This window comes from Salmo trutta, chromosome 1, assembly GCF_901001165.1.
Source record: "Salmo trutta chromosome 1, fSalTru1.1, whole genome shotgun sequence".
Classification (NCBI taxonomy): domain Eukaryota; kingdom Metazoa; phylum Chordata; class Actinopteri; order Salmoniformes; family Salmonidae; genus Salmo; species Salmo trutta.
In genome coordinates, this window is record NC_042957.1 from 29,628,576 (window position 1) to 29,647,866 (window position 19,291).

At 38.8% G+C, this 19,291-nt stretch overlaps 1 protein-coding gene across 1 annotated transcript in view; it reads right to left on the reverse strand.

The window, feature by feature from the left end:
* Positions 1 to 19,291, reverse strand: part of trdn (triadin) — a 47,740-nt gene that overhangs the window by 11,130 nt on the left and 17,319 nt on the right. Inside the window, exons 9-32 of the mRNA XM_029749622.1 lie at positions 17,489 to 18,856; positions 12,956 to 13,105; positions 8,724 to 8,762; positions 8,515 to 8,580; positions 6,455 to 6,493; positions 6,242 to 6,283; positions 5,939 to 5,983; positions 5,589 to 5,627; positions 5,433 to 5,486; positions 5,122 to 5,178; positions 4,892 to 4,939; positions 4,041 to 4,256; positions 3,756 to 3,797; positions 3,632 to 3,670; positions 3,386 to 3,415; positions 3,252 to 3,299; positions 3,119 to 3,166; positions 2,961 to 3,014; positions 2,819 to 2,863; positions 2,673 to 2,741; positions 2,280 to 2,423; positions 2,132 to 2,173; positions 1,975 to 2,007; positions 173 to 208 (exon numbers count right to left, since the gene is read on the reverse strand). Coding sequence (XP_029605482.1) covers positions 173 to 208; positions 1,975 to 2,007; positions 2,132 to 2,173; positions 2,280 to 2,423; positions 2,673 to 2,741; positions 2,819 to 2,863; positions 2,961 to 3,014; positions 3,119 to 3,166; positions 3,252 to 3,299; positions 3,386 to 3,415; positions 3,632 to 3,670; positions 3,756 to 3,797; positions 4,041 to 4,256; positions 4,892 to 4,939; positions 5,122 to 5,178; positions 5,433 to 5,486; positions 5,589 to 5,627; positions 5,939 to 5,983; positions 6,242 to 6,283; positions 6,455 to 6,493; positions 8,515 to 8,580; positions 8,724 to 8,762; positions 12,956 to 13,105; positions 17,489 to 18,856 — 2,793 coding nt within the window. The remainder of the gene's footprint in view (positions 1 to 172; positions 209 to 1,974; positions 2,008 to 2,131; positions 2,174 to 2,279; positions 2,424 to 2,672; positions 2,742 to 2,818; positions 2,864 to 2,960; positions 3,015 to 3,118; positions 3,167 to 3,251; positions 3,300 to 3,385; positions 3,416 to 3,631; positions 3,671 to 3,755; positions 3,798 to 4,040; positions 4,257 to 4,891; positions 4,940 to 5,121; positions 5,179 to 5,432; positions 5,487 to 5,588; positions 5,628 to 5,938; positions 5,984 to 6,241; positions 6,284 to 6,454; positions 6,494 to 8,514; positions 8,581 to 8,723; positions 8,763 to 12,955; positions 13,106 to 17,488; positions 18,857 to 19,291) is intronic.

Sequence of the window (19,291 nt, forward strand, 5' to 3'; positions counted from 1 at the left end):
TTGAAAGATAAAAGAAGAGTCTGTTTGTAGTTGTGTAAACAGATACGGTATTCTGCGTAAATGTTGCTATGGTAGCTAGCTTTCATAAGATCTAATCCGTTTTTAATTCAATAGCAGCATCTATTCAAACTAGATCATAGCATTTAAATACTTATATATGAACAGAACTCACCGTCTGATGTCTTCTCATCCTTCACCTTGTCTTCTTCTTATGCAAGGAGGAAAGATGTATATGAGTGACATGTACTCTAATCTAGCTGTGAAAATGTCAAACAGTAGGAACATGCCAATCTTAGCAGTCATCGGGTCCATCTATATTACAAATCCAAATAGATGTTCGTCTTTTATAAAAACTGTTTGAAGATGTTACATTACACATACTCTACGCATACTCTTTCCCTGACCTTGTGTGGGAACGTATAAATCAGGTTCAGTGCTGTACAATGGATTGCCTGCGGTGCAGTAAGACATACAATAGGAATCTGGGTTTTGACCCCAATAAGAATCCAATCAAAGAAACACCACAGATAAAATGTTCCTTCATAGCTACCTGTTTTGCCTACACAACATTCTACAATAACACCAACATGTGACCCTTTACAAGGTAAGTTTCAGCATAAAGCTCTATAAAACAATGCAAAGGGGACTTTTTAAATTCATCTTTGGGTGGTGCAAACAGCTTCAGGGTAAAGCAAAGCTTTTGAGAATCTCACAAAGCTACCAGGTTCTTTCTTTGGAATTAGACAAGGGAGTTAAACCGTTGAAATTAGTTCTTCATTCTAATGAAAATAGATTCATCAGTTATGCAAAAGGATATGCAATACCCAGATAACACCCCTTTTCACCCTACTGTATGGCTATCATCAATGTAGTCAAAACACAGCAAAGCCATATATCGTTAACCATGCTTGTTTTGTTTTCACAGATGTCCCAGTGTTTGTGTTTGATTTTAGGGTTCAAGTCCTTGAAGGAAGTTACTGTACATCTGGAGTGAAGTTCTTCCAAACCCATTACCCAAGTCAGTAAATCAGCACTTTGCTCTACCATGCAGACAAACCGCAGGCGATATACAGGGAGGTAATTCAGAGAGGGATCCTACGGTAATGGTCTAGATACAGGGAGGAAATTAGGCATTGGGTGGAAGGAGCAGAACATATGCTGATTGTAGACTAAAAAGAAATGTCAGGTAAACATTTGAACCCTACATTTAACTGCTCAGGAGAGTGTGGAGACAATCAGGGTGCTTGTATGAGAGACTCAATCCTACATACATGACCTGATCGCTCCATGCTCCGCAGAACACGTATTCAGTTATTTAGTATGCTGGATTTCAGAGGTTGTTTATACTTGTTTAGCCAATACAATAATTGAGTGAGTAAATAAACCCATCCATGTTGTGGGCCTCGGCGAAGGGTTGCTATAGTAACGTGATGGAGGGTTGTGTATGTGATGATGGTATTCACCAACAGAGGAAATGGAACAGCACAATCTTATTAACATCCAGAGATAGCTGGAAGAAATACTGGCTGTATTAGAGATGTTGCAGCATCCTTCTGAAGGATTTTGCAAGTGACATATTATATATTGTGTACAAAACCAAGCTCCCACTCTGCTAATAGGCATCATCCTTTAGGTTTCATAACCATTAGGTGCTAGAGTACATAATGGGAGAGAGCTGTTAAACCGCTGTAGGTCCAGGTCACAAGCGCACCCTCCTGTTTCAGCTGTTTAAAAAGGGATACTTCAGGATTTTGACAACTTCCCCAGAGTCAGATGAATTAGCGGGTACCATTTTTATATCTCTGTGTCCGGTATGAAGGAAGTTCGCCAGCCAATGCTAACTAGCATTAGCGCAATGACTGGAAGTCTATGGGTATCTGCTCGCAACTACCTCTAACTTCCCTTGAAGTGTTAACCTGTTTGTTTAAAAAAAAACTCTAAAGTCCACTCGAAGCATAGTCAACTCATACTTACTTTGTTTCTCTGCCGCTTTCGGTTTCTGTTTTGCTGATGGGAAGAAGTTTTTATTAATATAACACGCAGTAAAAATGCAAAAGGAAAACAGTGAAAGACATAATACTCAGTTTCTGCTCTACACACTAATAGATAGGAGTGATGCACTTTACTGTACCTGCTTCAGGTGCGTTAGTTAGCTTCTCCTTCATCGCAGGACCTAAAAGTGTGAGAACAGTTAGACAGCCTGATTCCAATTTTCATTGTATCCAACTGAAAAGAATCTGTATTTAGTGTGAAAAACATTTCAATTGCTGTGTGGTTACCTTTTTTTGTAGATATGGGTCTTATAGCGACAACTCTTGCGGTGGCTTTGACCATTGGCACCACTACATTTGTGTGGTTACCTTTCCTCATAGTGGGGACTCTTGGAGTGGTTTTTTCTTTAGGGGGCTCGGGTTCTAAAACAACTAGTGCAGAGATTCTATTATTTATTACATTACATACTAATAAAACAAAAAGATAATAAGGCTCCTGATTGAACAAGTCAATTAAGCCAAGCAGGATGCAGGAAGCGCTATACCATTCTTTACAAGCGACCATTTGGCTTTGGCTTTCGCAGTAGACGGTTCCGATAGAAACAATACATGTAATACGTGTTTAACTGCAATTCATAGTGAGCATTTACTCAAGTTAACATTTGTGAAATACAGTATTACCTTTCTTGGTAGTGGGTGTGGTTGTCTTGCTAGTGGTTGCCTTGACTTTTTCTTTGGAGATTGCAGGCTCTAAAACCATAATATATCCACACTTAGAACATATATTCATTTGTTGACTGGAATAACTTGATCTAAGTTGATGTTACCTTTCTTTGTAGGAGTTATTTTGTCCTTGCCTTTTTCCACAGGATCTGAGACAAAGGAAAATAAAAAATTTGCTCATCATTCAAAATACAGTATTCATACCGTTGCTCTGAGAACCCCATAGCAGCGACATATATTTGTTACCTTTCTTGGCAGCTGTTGTTTTAGCTTTATCTTTGGAAACAACAACCTCTGAAACTAAGAACACAGACCAAAAACTTCAACTCACCCACTGAACAACTCTAAAAGGTAAACAAAAATAAAATGTCTGTGTATACATATTACAACATCCACTGAAATACCTTTCTTTGTTGTGGAAGGTTTTGTCTTTTCTTCAGAGACAACAGCTTCTGGAATGAAAATATCATGTCAACATTTTCAAAGAAAAGTCAAGTACGCAGCATGTTATTAATAATTTACTACCAAAATCTGTACCTTTCTTTACAACAGCTGGTTTGACCTTCCCGTTGGACACCACAAGTTCTAGAATACAAGGAAAGAAAAATAAACTATCTAACTGTATTTAAATACAGAAAGCAATGATCCCGTTCAATTGTACAAATTCTTACCTTGCTTCTTAACTTTTCCTTTAGGAGACTCTGGAAATAAATCAATGATTGACAAAATATAAGTAGAAAATCTGATCGATGTGTGTCTGCTATGGTGTAATACTTATAAGCAGCTATCTTACCTTTACATGAAGTACCTTCTAACACTGAAACTCTTACCATGGAGTTCATTTACATAACAAGTACTGAACATATACAGTTTTCAGTTAGTGTGAAGGATGATTTGGTATGTAGAGAGTCTCTTACCCGTCTTTGAGGCAGCTGCCTTGGTCTTTTCCTTTGGAACTAAGAGTAAAGAAGAATATGTTCCGATCAGACATGAACAAGTTACATAAGTGTATCCCTTTGAATCAACACAATATGTTCGTACCCTTCTTTGTGGAGGCAGCCTTTTCTTTGGGAGCCTGTGGTTCTTCAATGGCAAAAACAGTCTGTTAAGAGTTTCCTTTCAAGCACAGTACCAAGGGTCAATAAATAAAAAATATGCCATTGAATATGAGCATTTTAATTTACATGGAGAGAATAGAAGCATTGTTTCTATCTGTGTGGAAAAGTAATATTCATATTATTTGCAAGCACTCTGTCCCATTAGAGAAAGATGACCTAGTTCCAACATCAGCTACTAAGTTAGAGCTTAAGTTCTGAGAATAATTACCTTGAGTCGATGGAGCTGGTGCAGGTCCAGGTACTGGTTCAGCTGGTTGAACTGGAGCTGTTGGTTGAGCTGGTGCTGGTTGAGCTGGTTGAACTGGAGCTGTTGGATGAGCTGGTTGAGCTGGTGCTGGTTGAACTGGAGGAGCTTGATAAATTGGAGGAGCTTGATAAACTTGATAAGCTGGAGGAGCTTGATAAAACGGCTGCGCTGGATGAGCTGTTGGAATGGGCAGTGGAGATGATGAAAAAAAGTTGTAAATTCAAATGGACCCAGATGACATATCTCATCATGTATTATGTTACTCTAGATAAGATCAAACAGGTTAGCTAGTTAAAATTGTACGTGACGACAAGGAGACAAAAGTAGCTGAGGTGGTGCGCAACACGGGACTAAACCAGGGATGTTAAATAATGTTAAACAGCAAGAAAACAGATCAGTTAGACTTCTATGTACAACACCTTTTCATTGCGTACTTGGTAACCATGTACTGTACTTAAATGGTACTGAAGTTATAAAATATGGTGCACAAAAACGAATTCATGTGACAGAATGTAATTGAAAATAATAAAGGGCTTTTACATGTATTTTTTGTAATCACAAGATCTTTGAGGTGAGAAGCACCAGACATAAGGACGTAAGGACATACAGTAAACAGAGGCTATGAAGCAAATAACTCTCAGCCCTAGTAACTAGGGCCTGGAAGTTTTCCTGGTCTAGTCATATGGTCAGGAGAAACTCCTCGCCCAAATAACAACACAGAGCTCTGCAAAACAAAATGTCAGGCACGTTTAAATATTGTTAATGTTGACATCAAATGCCTGATTGGCAAGAATTAAAATAATACCAAATACCTGTCATGGGTGTAGGTGGAAATGGATTGTCTGTGAATATATGATGCACTGGAAGATAAATAGAATCAACACCTTTTCAGTCAAGTTTGAGAAGGATATATTACACTGGACATGTACAGGACTGTATTATACTGCAATAGAAGAGTGACATGCAGTATACAGAAAAACAAACACCACTGATATTGTACAGTATATTCAAGAGGTGCTTTAGAGCCTTAGTGTATACTTACAGTACCAGCCAGGAGATGATGATGGCCAGTAGACTGGTGTGGGTTGACAGGCGGGAACTGCAACATAGAACAACGCACATTCATACAGAACCTACATACGTTATAATATGTTTAATGCATTCAAGAACCTGTTGCTTGAAAGAACGCTTTATTAAAGTATATGTTAGAAAAACGACATGCTCAAAAGGTGGTCCAATTCGTATCTACTGCATGTTCCCGCTCATTTCTTGCATGTTGTCTTGTGCTGCTGCATTGTGTCCTAAGATGACACAGTGCTACCGCATCTAAATGTTTTATCTCTACAAATGTACCTGGCGGAGGTGCAGGTGCAGGTGCAGGCACCCCAGCATCTACATGTTGAGACTCTGCAACGTGATAAAAAAAGAGGTGTTGGGACAAACACAACACAAGTACCTTTACAGAAGGACTGTTAAAACCACGGTGTGATTATTGCATGACTGAGTTACCTTCCTTTGTGGCCTTCGCTTCCTTTTTAAGTCTTAGTTCTAAGGAGGGAAAGGGAAACAGTACGGTACAATGGGGTTACATCTGATAGGTGACTTTGAAGTCTTTTTCCACCTCAGCCGCTGTAAAGACCTTCATCTCCCCACTAGGAGAACTGATGAATGGCGGTAGGCACTGAGAAAGAATACCTTTTAATCATCGAATATACTTTTTCCTCCATCTAACTACACAGAAGTATGTACTGTTCTGCAGTGTACTGCCAAAGGACATTGAAGAAGATTTGAATATATGTTTACATATACACGGCTAAGTCATTCATCTTGGGCTTGTACTGTATTTCAGAATGTCTTACCTCTCTTCCTGATCGCTGCTTCTAATTCCAATTTCCTTGCAGCCTCTGGTTAAATGACATAGTTGGAGTTACAGAGATTCAGCCACACATGCAAAGTGATCTTAGAATATTTACATTTATTCATTGTTTCGTTTTGTTTTGTTTTATTCAAACAACTTGCAAACAGCTTTTCCCTGTTATTCATTTGAAATGCAGCAATATAGTAGGCTATTGCATAAGGTCACTTGCCGTTCATCTTCTAGACATTTTTCATCTGCTATTTCAGAGACGTGATAATGAGCTGCAAATGGAGATGATTCCTACCTCTCCTTTTTGGCTTCTCAACTGGCCTGCACATGTCACGCTCTTTACGGCAGAAAAGGGGGGAAATCAATCATGAATACATGTCATTGATGTTCTTCTCATATATCGAGCAACTATTACTTTCAGCAGGTTTCGTCCTTACCTAATATTCTGTATGATCAACACTCAAATACACAGTAAAAGTACAGAAAACACGTAGTTGTCACACAGTACCTCTCTTAGCTCTCACTACTGGTTCCTTTTTAGGGGGCTCTGAAAATGAACGCAGAATACATAAGGGAACATTCTATCCACATTCTTGCTTAGCACTGTAGTTGCATGCCAAAGATGGACGCCAGCTTTTTGAGAACACGTTCAGGCATGTATAGCTGTTTTATAATAAAACCATATTGTATTAAAAAATATATGAAAATGAAAAATGTGTGAACATTTAAATAGCTTAGATCAACATTGGCATTATTATATTGAACAGCTAACTACTTATGTCAAATGTAGCAAAGAGGTGAAGCAGATAAACCATCAAGAATATACAATTACATTTTTGTTCCATCTTTAACTTTGAAAAGATACCCGATCGAACCGGAAGAGAATGAAAGACACTCCACCAGTATAAAGATCAACAGATTTGCACTAAAATTGAATTGGTTCATCTGTCCCCTCTAGTCTCTATGCTACTTTCAAAGCTACTTTCAAAGCAACATGACATCTCAGCTTCACAACACATGCTCTTCCTGTCGGGAGTGGCCATTTTAACTGTGGATGAGAAAATTGGTAGTCAAACAAGTCACAAAGTTGAGTTTTGAAAAATGATATTATTAATACATTTTAAATTAGGCTCGGACTCAGCAAACATATAATATGAATGTGTTACAGACCAGTGTTAAATTTTGATTGTCTTTAACCTTTTATCTTACTCTGAAAAAGGTAGTTTCAGACAAGCAATAGGACACTTGAGATCCTACAAAGTCAACAACTCAGAGTGCATACTTTATCATGCAATGCTCATATAATGTGCCTTTCTAGCATAGCGCTATCAAACAGAAAACACATCGACACAATGTACAGATATAGACATACTGTATCCATCACCAATGTAGATTTGCCTCTTTTCAAACAGCAGGGGCCAGCATTGTGCCTATTGCAGCAAGCTTCAATACTGCCATGCACTCTGAGGTCTCAACGTACTTCCAGTTACAAACATGTTATTAAGACAAAAACACACTACATCTGAACACTTCAAGTGAAATCTTACAAAAACATGCAAAAACGTGAGACCAGCGTCACTGGTACATATCATTTACAGCATACATGGATGCTTCACAGTTTATAGTACTTTCCAGCGGGCATTCGAGCGATCTTTTGGTTACTGGTCCAACGCTCTAACCGCTAGGCTACCAGCCGCCCTACACAATGTTACACATTGAGAGTTACATATTGAGAGTGCTGCTCTGGGCCTGTTAAGTGCTTTGCATTCCTGTTCCTCTACTTCTATATAAGCTCTTACTTCAACAGCGACCAACACCCTCCGTAAGGGAGCAAGAAGAGATACACTACTGTGTTGCTATTCCTAACCACACGAAGGATAAAGTGACTCTAGCATACCTTCCCTGGCTAATTCCCTCCTGACACTTTTAGCTATATGTCACAGATATACCGTCCATTAGTGAAATGCACCCTAATGCATGGCTTCTCTAAACCTTTCCACTAGATGGCGACTTTGAGAAGCAAAACCAAGGAAACACCAACCACAACGCAATATGAAGTCACCGAGGATTGTCATTACTGAACTTGAAATATATGTTTGGTAGAAACACTGCAAGTTGTAACAATGGACAATGAGAGTCAGTATGTCAACAACACCACAACACCACCATCAACAACACCATTTAAGCCACAAATGGAACTTACAACACGGATATCGTCCAACCAACGTTTTAATAAGTATTGCCAATAGACTCGTAAGTCAGAAACAGATGTTAAGTCTACTACACATAAGATCCTCTCAAAGTCAGAGGATACTTCCTGCCATTTGTAAAGCTTCTCTCTACAGCCAGTTCTACGTTCAAGATGAATTCAAGACTAAAGCAATGCAGAAAGAATCACTCCAATATTTGGCATATAAAAATGCATCTGGCCCATAGGGGAACACAGCCCTTACTATGAGAAATAAGGTCAGCCGAAGGTACGGTAAAGATAAAAAGGGGTTAGTAATGAATGGCTCTCACTTCTCCACAACCATGCATGATATTGATCTATTATCGGTATATAAATACCTTTCCCCTCCGTTGGCTCACTTTTGGCCTCTTTGGGCTTGGACGAATGCATACAAGGGCACACTACTGTAAAATGGAATGCATAGCTTTAAGACTACATAGAGACTACATAGAGCGGAATAGATCATTGAAATGTGCAATTCCCTATTTATAATTGTTTCTTTTTCACTTATATTCAGATCATTACAGACCAGGCTGCTCTGATATACCTTGTTCTGCAGGAGGAGCAGCTTGCTTGACCTTCAGTTCTGAAAAAGAAGTAGATTTACTGATCAATACTAATAAATATATAACCAGCAAAATGGTCTGCTATACTAAATCCTCTTCGAAATGATCAATCAATGTAAATGTAAGGTGGAACTCTTTTTCTTTGATGTCACACAGATATCACCTCATAAAAGACCTGTGGTGATATGCTTCAAGAACAGGGGGAAAGAAAAGGAAGGTGAATCACAGACAATTAATATAATTAATTATTCAACCAAGAGGGAGATTTTTGTTTTCTTGGAAAATCAATATTCATTAAAAAAAAAAGTGCTTTTCAGAGCTAACAATAAGCATGCTTCCTTCTGTAAAAGTCAGAGCTCCTGTAGCGTTTACATTATGCATTCATAAATCAAAAGGTTATGACTGGAATTAATTTGAAAAGTGGAGACAGTAAGTCACAGGATGCGAATATGACAGGTTTATTAGAAATCTGGATTGCTTGAATTTGTCAGAATTAATGTGACACATTTTGATTAAACGGCAACCTTTCACTGGAGAGATGAGATCTTCACAGCAAACCTATCTGGCTGAAACTAGTGGCACATGACAAAGCTGCAGATAACAGAGAAAAGAATGGTGGTTACCATAGCGTTTGAGGCCATATGCTTCATTTGGGAAATACAATTTAAGGATACCGCAATACTTCCAGTTTGTGTAAATCCAAATGTCATGCTACAGAAATCAAATCTGGAGCTGCTTCTCAGATGCTTTCGGGGGACATTGAGAGTGATCTCATTGGAAAGATTTTAGCCCCAAAACGATACTACTCAACCATGTGGTCAAATACATGATCAGCGGGGAAGGACATATTTAAAAATACGGAGGTTTGATGGTTTCAGTCTTCTGTGAACTATACTTTCGTAGTTTGAACAGGCGCGCTAGAGAACAAACTGCGTACGTCCTCATCATCAACAGGTAAATGCTTTATGGCTGTAGGACAAAACAGGACAAATGAAACTATAAGATCATGTCACGATCACTGATCCGTTACACTATATACTCATGTATCTGTTTGCTGTTTGTTTACTAGTTTACCTTTCTATCATATTAAAATATATGTTACTACACAAACTGTAGTTCGGAACATTGTCCTTCTTTCTCAACCAGCTACAAACACAACAGAACATCTAGTGTACAATAGACGCGCAGTTGATGGAAACTTTTTTCCATTCCAGTTTAAGTAGAGCCTTTTGCAAGACATGACAAAAATAAACAGTTATCAACAAATGCTGTTTCGAACCTTTAAGGTCAAACCACTTCACGAGACAGAAGAAAAATTGAAAGTTCCACAGACATTAAAGGGGAATGGAAACACTTCAGGAAGTAAATCTAAGCAAGAGATGTATTCAATCCACTAATGCTAAACATGTTAGCTGGTGTTCTGAATCCTAGTGTTTCCATTCCCCTTTAACATAATACTTTTTGTCGTGGCAAGGTGTCCTCGGATTCTGAAGAGAATGAATAACTCCTACAGTACACTGTAAGTGGGCATCTGTACTTAGTTTAGAAGAGTATTGTGTAGCCTATAGGACTGATTGGTATACAAAATGATCGAAATGTACGAAATGCATGTAAGCTAACTTTGTGCATGCGAACACTACAGCTGACAAAGTCAACAAGTGCATAAACAGAACACTATTCAATAAATACATCTTTACAAAGCCCATGTCTGCCACATCAGAATGGACAGTGAATCCATACTAGTTTGATGATATCATGTTTCTAAGACAGTAGCAGGGGCAAAGGGGAGTTGTTCCTCTCAGGCTAGCCTACAGGCGCTCCTGTAAGGAAGTCCACTGTGTGGATTCAGAACCTAGGTTCCCATCTACTGCATGTTGGAGGAAATAGGACAGGGGTTCCCCACCTTTTTCTGCTCCACAAATTGATGTAAAAAAAAAAAAATCATGGGACCCCAATTAATATGTTATTTTGCCTGTTATCCCCGTGTGTTTATATTTACTCAATACTAGTCTAGGTCCAGCTGTAATCTAGCAGTGTTTAAGAATTATACATTTTCTCAGGGGACCCCATTTTAATATCAGGGAACCACACATAGGGTCCCGATCCCAAGTCTGGGAACCACTAAAATAGCGTATGGACAATTCCACGTTAACAGAATGATGCTAATACTCCGATTTTTCACTTTCAAATGTATGTCAAACAAAAACCAATGATTGCACAGACTATACAACTCTACTGACAATGTTACAAAAACATATTTACTTGAAGAGCAGTGCAGACACAAAGTTTGATAACATAAGGACGGGTCGTGTTGTTTGCGCTGTCATTCTGTTACAAAACGTTTCATCTGCACTGCTCTTCAAGTAAATGTGTCCAATTTTCTGTGGAATTTCTCAAAAGTCGTCCTTGTGCATAGAGTTGTATAGTTTGTTTAACCTTGCAATCATTGGTTTTTGTTTGGCGTACATTTTAAAGTGAAAAAGCTAAGTCATCATTCCGTTACCGTGGAATTGCTCGTATTGCTGTGGAATGGCCTTGTGGTTGTGAATCAGTGACAATAACAAATACTGTGGCGGTATGGATGACGCTCTATGGCTTTTCAATTATTCAGATGTTTAGCTGAATGCAAAATGTGGTCATGCTAACACAGAAGTCTGCTAGCAAGCTCTGTTGAAAACCAAAAATATCTTTATCAAATGTCAGAATTCGACATCCTTACACGTCCTACTTGACTATGTCATTCAAAATAGCTCTAGGAAGCAATACCATTGACCTAAAATATAATGAGAGGCATGGCATTATATCACCATCTAATAGCGAGGAGCAAGGGTTTGCATCAAAGGCCATCATGATTTCCCTCTCATACTGTAGACGATCCTGTCCTGCCGCTCCATAGGGACTCTGGCTCTAAGTGTACCTCCTCCCGATAGAGACTATCGGAGAGTGAAGATGATGGTCTTTCATGCAAACACTTGTTCATCGCTATTAGATGACGGTGGCTCCTGTACAATCATAGGAAATTGTCCCCAGCCTATTAGATGTTTAGGTATATACCTCGGAGCCACTACGGCCCTTAGCTTTGTGGGAGCTGCACTGTCATTTCCAGTTGCACTCCCATATGATACCCGAGGTAATCTGTGTATCTCTTTTACTCTTGAAACCCAGAGGAATCTATACATTTCCATTCCAGTCACATCACATTTCCCTCCTATTGCAGATCAGTTCATTCACAGCGTGTCTCCAAATGTAAACAGAAATGGGAATGGCAATCCCCAAACATTGAGAATGGAATTATATCTTGGCTGTGTGATGAGTGTCCTGAATGTCAAATCACAATGAAACAAATATGCTGCAGTGGTTGTGGATGGCTCAGCTGTTCTGTTTAAATGTGACCATGGCCATTCTGTATGGGGTCCGGTATCACTGGAGGGAAAAACATCTGCCAAGCCTCTTAGTGTAAGCATGGCACATCAAGCAGCAAAAATATTCCTTTGATCACAACTCAACCGTATAAAAATGATGATCGTTCTCACTGCTACCAGGTCAGATAATATGGAATGTCAAGCTGAATGCATAGATTCTATATCATTCTGATAAAGGTTTGATTGAAGTCTTTGTGAGGGGATCATTTTGTGGTCATATTTGAATTAGCCTATTTGAATGTTGTTGACCATTTTGCAAATCTATTAAAGTAAACGTACAGAAAGAGTAAACATCCTTCTCCATGCATTTTTTTTCTCTCCATAAGATGATTCAGCAATAGAGATGGAGTGCTGAACTAAAGCTGTAAGGGTAAAGTTAAAGAAATTCAAAGCCAGACCACTGTTATTGATCAGGTCTCTGAGGTAGTTAGTGGCACAGCCTGTGACACAGTCTTCTGTGCAGACATGCCAACCACCAGACATATATTTCATATTGATAGAAAAGAACAGATGGGAGAATGAGTAATGTAGAAGATGGAGAGAGATCAAAGAATTGGCCTAAAGCCTTTCTCTCCACTCCCACCTCCCTGCTCCTCCTACTCTACTCCCTCGTTCCCTCTATTCAAGCACTCTGACTGTACACTGTCAACTCTGTTCAATATCTGTAAAGCAATTAATTGAACACGTGACATAGATCAATCGCTATGGAACATGACACTTTTCTCTTCTTCGACCTATTTCTTATCTCTTCTCATCCTGTGTCTAACATCAACCCCCTTCTTTTTATTTACCTTCGGCTGCAGGTTCTACCTCCTCGGGTTTGGGCTCTGCTGTCCCTTCCTCCACTACCTTCTCTTCCAGAGCTTCCTCTATTGTCAGCTCTGGTTCAGCAGATGGTTCCTCAGTCTCCTCCTCCTCCGGTGTTTCTGAAAGGATGATCTCTGAGAATATATTCACAGCCGGAGCTAAATAGTTTTGCCAGGATTCAATGCATCAATGCAGAACCAAACTTATCGTTAGGGGATATTATCCAGCTTTTGTAAGGGTCATTTCGACTTTCAATGAATAATATGCTACTGACAACAGTAGGTTACATAACATTTGGTACACGTTTGACCTCCACGAGTGAGGAAAGCTTGAAACGATGGTTCATTTGCATCTGCGATCTCCTCTGTCTTTCCCTCCTATACGTCACTCTCTTTAGCCTCTTCAGAAGGTGGGGTTACTTTTCTTCAATGGGCGGTGTTACTGTAATGCATGCAATTAGTCATATTAGAAAATCAAATCGGGGGCCTCCCAAGTGGCGCAGCGGATGAATGGCATCTTGGATGAATGGATGAATGGCATCTTGGATGAATGGCATCTTTTGGCAATAAATATCATGATGGCTTCAATATGAATAGACTAACCTATGAGCACTGGTACATTGCATGATAACGTTTAACTCTAGGGTAGGGGGCAGTATTTTCACGGCCGGATAAAAAACGTACCCGATTTAAACTGGTTACTACTCTTGCGCAGAAATGAGAATATGCATATAATTGGTAGATTTCGATAGCAAACACTCTAAAGTTTATAAAACTGTTTGAATGGTGTCTGTGAGTATAACAGAACTCATATGGCAGGCCAAAACCTGAGAAGATTCCATACAGGAAGTGCCCTCTCTGACCATTTCTTGTGCTTCTGTGGCATCTCTGTCGAAAATACAGGATCTCTGCTGTAACGTGACAATTTCTAAGGCTCCCATAGGCTCTCTGAAGGCGCCAGAAAATGGAATGAGATCTCTGCTGTCTCTGGGCTAGGTACAGGAGCGCTGTTTGTGAGTGGTCAGGCTGGTGGCTCAGAGACAGGAGATGCGCGGCCCCGAGAAGTGGCCATGTTTTTCTTTCAGCCTTTGAACGAAAACAACATCGCCCGATTGGAATATTATCGCTATTTTACGAGAAAAATAGCATAATAATTGATTTTAAACAGCGTTTGACATGCTTCGAAGTACGGTAATGGAATATTTGGAATTTTTGTGTCACGACATGCGTCCGCGCGTCACCGTTCGGATAGGGACCTGAACGCACGGACAAAACAGAGGATATTTGAACATAACTATGGATTATTTTGAACCAAAACAACATTTGTGGTTGAAGTAGAAGTCCTGGGAGTGCATTCTGACGAAGAACAGCAAAGGTAATCCAATTTTTCTTATAGTAATTCTGAGTTTAGTGAATGCCAAACTTGGTGGGTGTCAAATTAGCTAGCCCGTGATGGCGAGCTATCTACTCAGAATATTGCAAAATGTGCTTTTGCCGAAAAGCTATTTTAAAATCTGACACCGCGATTGCATAAAGGAGTTCTGTATCTATACTTCTTGAAATAATTGTTATGTATTTTGTAAGAGTAATTTAGTAAATTCACCGGAAGTTTTCGGTGTGTTTGCTAGTTCTGAACGTCACATGCTAATGTAAAAAGCTGTTTTTTGATATAAATATGAACTTGATTGAACAAAACATGCATGTATTGTATAACATAATGTCCTAGGAGTGTCATCTGATGAAGATCATCAAAGGTTAGTGCTGCATTTAGCTGTGGTTTTGGTGACATTATATGCTAGCTTGAAAAATGGGTGTGTGATTATTTCTGGCTGGGTACTCTCTGACATAATCTAATGTTTTGCTTTCGTTGTAAAGCCTTTTTGAAATCGGACAATGTGGTTAGATTAACGAGAGTCTTGTCTTTAAAATGGTGTAAAATAGTCATATGTTTGAGAAATTGAAGTTATAGCATTTTTAAGGTTTTTGAATTTCGCGCCACTCGATTCCACTGGCTGTTGACTAGGTGGGACGATTTCGTCCCACATACCCGAGAGAGGTTATAGCCAAAAGTATTTAGATAACAAATTTGAGGTTCAACATTTCTACAAAGAGGGAAGAAACTAAGTATCTTTACTCAAGCCAGCGTCACTAGTAATATACTACTGCTATAGTACTACAAACCTTTACACTATTAGTAACTATTAGACTATTACTAACTATTAAACTATTACACTATTACTAACTATTACACTCTTACTAACTATTAAACTATTACTAACTATTACACTATTACTAACTATTACACTATTACTAACTATTACACTATTACTAACTATTAATTATTACTAACTATTACACTATTACTAACTATTACACTATTACTAACTATTAAACTATTACACTATTACTAACTATTACACTCTTACTAACTATTAAACTATTACACTATTACTAACTATTACACTCTTACTAACTATTAAGCTATTACTAACTATTACACTATTACTAACTATTACACTATTACTAACTATTACACTATTACTAACTATTAATTATTACTAACTATTACACTATTACTAACTATTACACTATTACTAACTATTAAATTATTACTAACTATTACACTATTACTAACTATTAAAGCTAGACTACGGGGACATATTAGTGAAATCTGTGCCTGTGGTGAGTAATTATGATAAACAAATATGATATAAGATAATCGATTATAAATGCATTTCAATTTCAAAAATCATGAGTAAAATACTATTGTTTCTACAACACCTACTACATACACCGCCAACTTCAACTGCTGGAGTAAAAAATAGCTAGCCACAGAAGCTTGGTGAGTGGCAAGTTCACACATGAAAGCTGACTCTGGAACCCCCTGCCTTACAGGGGTACTGGGCTGGCAACCCTACAGAGCAACAGCAGCTGCTATCCTCTGATCTACACAGCATGAATACAGGGATTTCTATCAGAACCCCCAGAACATGCATGGCCACACACATCTCCTCACCTGATGTAATTAATACTCATGTCTTGGTGGGTTCGCTGCCAAACCTAACCAGTGTATCATCTTGAAATACGTCCAAAGAAGACTTTTTCCGATTTATCTAAACCAGAACATAAAGAAATGTGTGCCACGAACAGTGGTAGTAAAGTACCCATTGTCATACTTGAGTAAAGGTAAAGATACCTTAATAGAACATGACTCAAGTAAAAGTGAAAGTCTCCCAGTAAAATACTACTTGAGAAAAGTCTAAAAGTATTTGGTTTTAAGTGTCAAAGTAAATGTAATTGCTAAAATATACTTAAGTATCAAAAGTAGAACTCATTTCAAATTCCTTATATCAAGCAAACCAGACGTCACTATTTTTTATGTTGTACATTTTTTACGGTTAGCCAGGGGCACACTCCAACACTCAGACATAATTTACAAATGAAGCATTTGTGTTTGTTTAGTGAGTCCACCAGATCAGAGAAAGAAGGGATGACCAGGGATGTTCTCTTGATAAGTGGGTGAACTAGACCATTTTCCTGTCCTGCTAAGCACTTTTGGGTCTTAGGAAAAATGTATGGAGTAAAATGTACATTATTTTCTTCAAAATATGAATAGTAAAGTAAAGATACCCCAAAAAACGACTTAAGTAGTACTTTGAAGTATTTTTACTTAAGTACTTTACACCACTGGTCACGAAAACAATAATGTGTTATAATTTCTACTGTTATGTTGTGGTGGCTAATCAGCCTGATATTGGGAAAAATACAATCTACACAGGCCCTGTTACAGAGGGAGAAAGAATCCCATTACCCAGGCAACCTTGTGGTTGCCATTGAAATGTAAAATTTCATTATGCACTGAGGAACAGAAGATCATATTTTGTTTTTACTGTATCTACCTGGGCCACTCTGGTTGACAATAACAAAATGATTATACTCATTAATTGTACTATTGTATCACTGTATTCATACGTCTTCCATCCTTCCATCATGAGGCTTCCTTACAATCTTTATATTATCTGTGTCAAATATCATAATTTAATATAATTTTAAATATCATGGGCAGTCTTTAGGTGACAATTAATGCTAAATATATCAATATGATTGAAGGCCTTGATACCAGGAACAAGATGTATTCATTATTGGACTAACACCATGATAAATCACCAACCACCACTCATGGATAAAAAAATATATATTTTTGCGATGCTGTATAATGTGACAGTAACTCTAAGAAAGCTTTTGTTTTAAGACTGTTCTATTATGGATCAGTAAATAGTGTGTAATATACAGACACATTTTAATGCTTATCTATATTGTATATCAGACTTCAGTCCGGTACTAATCATGAATGGTAATATCAATAATGTACCCTGTGAAACAGACAGCTAGTTTTAATTCTGACCAGTTAGTTGATAAAAAATGTATTAATGATATTATCTTTCTCATTTACTACACAGGTATAAGGGTTATGCATGATGATGAAACATCAGTGTAATGAAAGTTATTGGTCAATACCTGTCAAAAGAAGGTCATCAATGTCATCATCATCATCGTCATCATCCTTGGATAGATCATCTTCTTCAGGTGCTGAACTATGAAAGGCTTCTGTTGTGATTTTATTATCCTCATCGTCATCTTCTTTGCCGATCTCTTCAGCTGAATCCTTCACCTCATCCTCATCATCATCATCATCATCTTCTGTGTCATCAGAAATGTCTGCGACATCTCTAGCAGTCTCTCCTGAATCCTCGACTGTTTTGTCATCGTCATCGTCATCAACGACGGCACCATTGTCCTCACTGACTTTGCCATCATCGTCATCATCAGTGTCCTCTAAATCTGTAGAGTCATCAGTTGTATCCTCAACTAATGTGTCTGAGATATCAATATCCTCACTATCAGCAAGATCAACTTTGATATCATCATCGTCATCTTCTAGGTCAATGGGTTTAGTATCGTCATGTGTTTGGTCAACATCTATGCTATGATCTTCTTCATCAACATCATCATCATCAGCAGCAGTCGAAACAGGAGCATGATCTGTGGCTTCATCACTGGCAGCAGCAGGACCAGCTACAGCATTTTCATCCGCTTCCTTATCATCATCATCATCATCAGTGGAAGCAGCAGCAGCATCACTGACATCCTCATCTGTAATTGCTTCAGTTTCATCTTCAGCTATGGTGTCATCCTCCTCTCCATCATCTCCAGCAGAGGTTTCTGTCTCTGTGTCATCAACATCAATCAGAATGGGGCCCTCATCCTCATCAATCTCAGCAATGACCTCTGCAGCAGCTTCATCTTCACCTTCATTTTCCTCTGCCACCTCATCAGCTGCAGCAGCCTCTTCCTCCTCCTCCTCCTCCTCATCATCATCAGCCTGTGGAGTAGCCTCTTCCTCCTCATCATCATCCTCCTCATCATCAGCCTGTGGAACAGCCTCTTCCTCCTCCTCCTCATCATCAGCCTGTGGAGTAGCCTCTTCCTCCTCCTCATCATCATCCTCCTCATCATCAGCCTCTGAAGCCACCTCTTCGTCCTCATCATCATCTTCTTCAGTCGCTGCAGCAGAGTCCTCTTCATCTGCTTCATCATCATCATCATCGTCATCATCATCATCATCATCATCATCTACCTCGGCCTCAGCTGCTGCTTCCTCTTCCTCATCCTCTTCCTCCTCTTCTTCCTCCTCTTCCCCTTCCTCATCCTCATCATCTTCTTCCTCATCTTCATCCTCTTCTTCCGTATCCTCATCCTCTCCATCCTCTTCCTCATCTTCCACTTCATCTACATCATCTTCTTCTTCCTCTTCCTCCTCCTCCTCCTCCTCCTCCTCCTCTACTTCCACAACTGGTTCCTTTTCCTCTGCAAACATCCCTGCAACTACAGAATTAACAGCGTAAAAGTGACATTCAGTGCAGTGGGCCGTAACCAAAAAGGTAACAATAATGCCTATAATTCATTCTTTTCAAGACAACACAACACACTGCAACACAATTAACACAATATCTTTATTGTGTACTCATAATGCTTACACCTGACAAGCTGCTCTCTGCTCACCTGAGCCATATACACCTAGTAGTGAGTTTACAATACATGAATATCTCAGTGTGTATGTGCTGTGCTACCATTATCATTATTCCATATCATGAATATGGCCAATATAATGCTTTCTCTACATTACTGTACATTGCAGCAGTGGCGTAAACATAATGACAGTGTTCCGTGCATGACACCTCAAAGACTGACTCCATACAAAATGACAAATGCATATATAGTTATACTTGCAGATGTTGACTTGTTTGAGGAAAATAATAG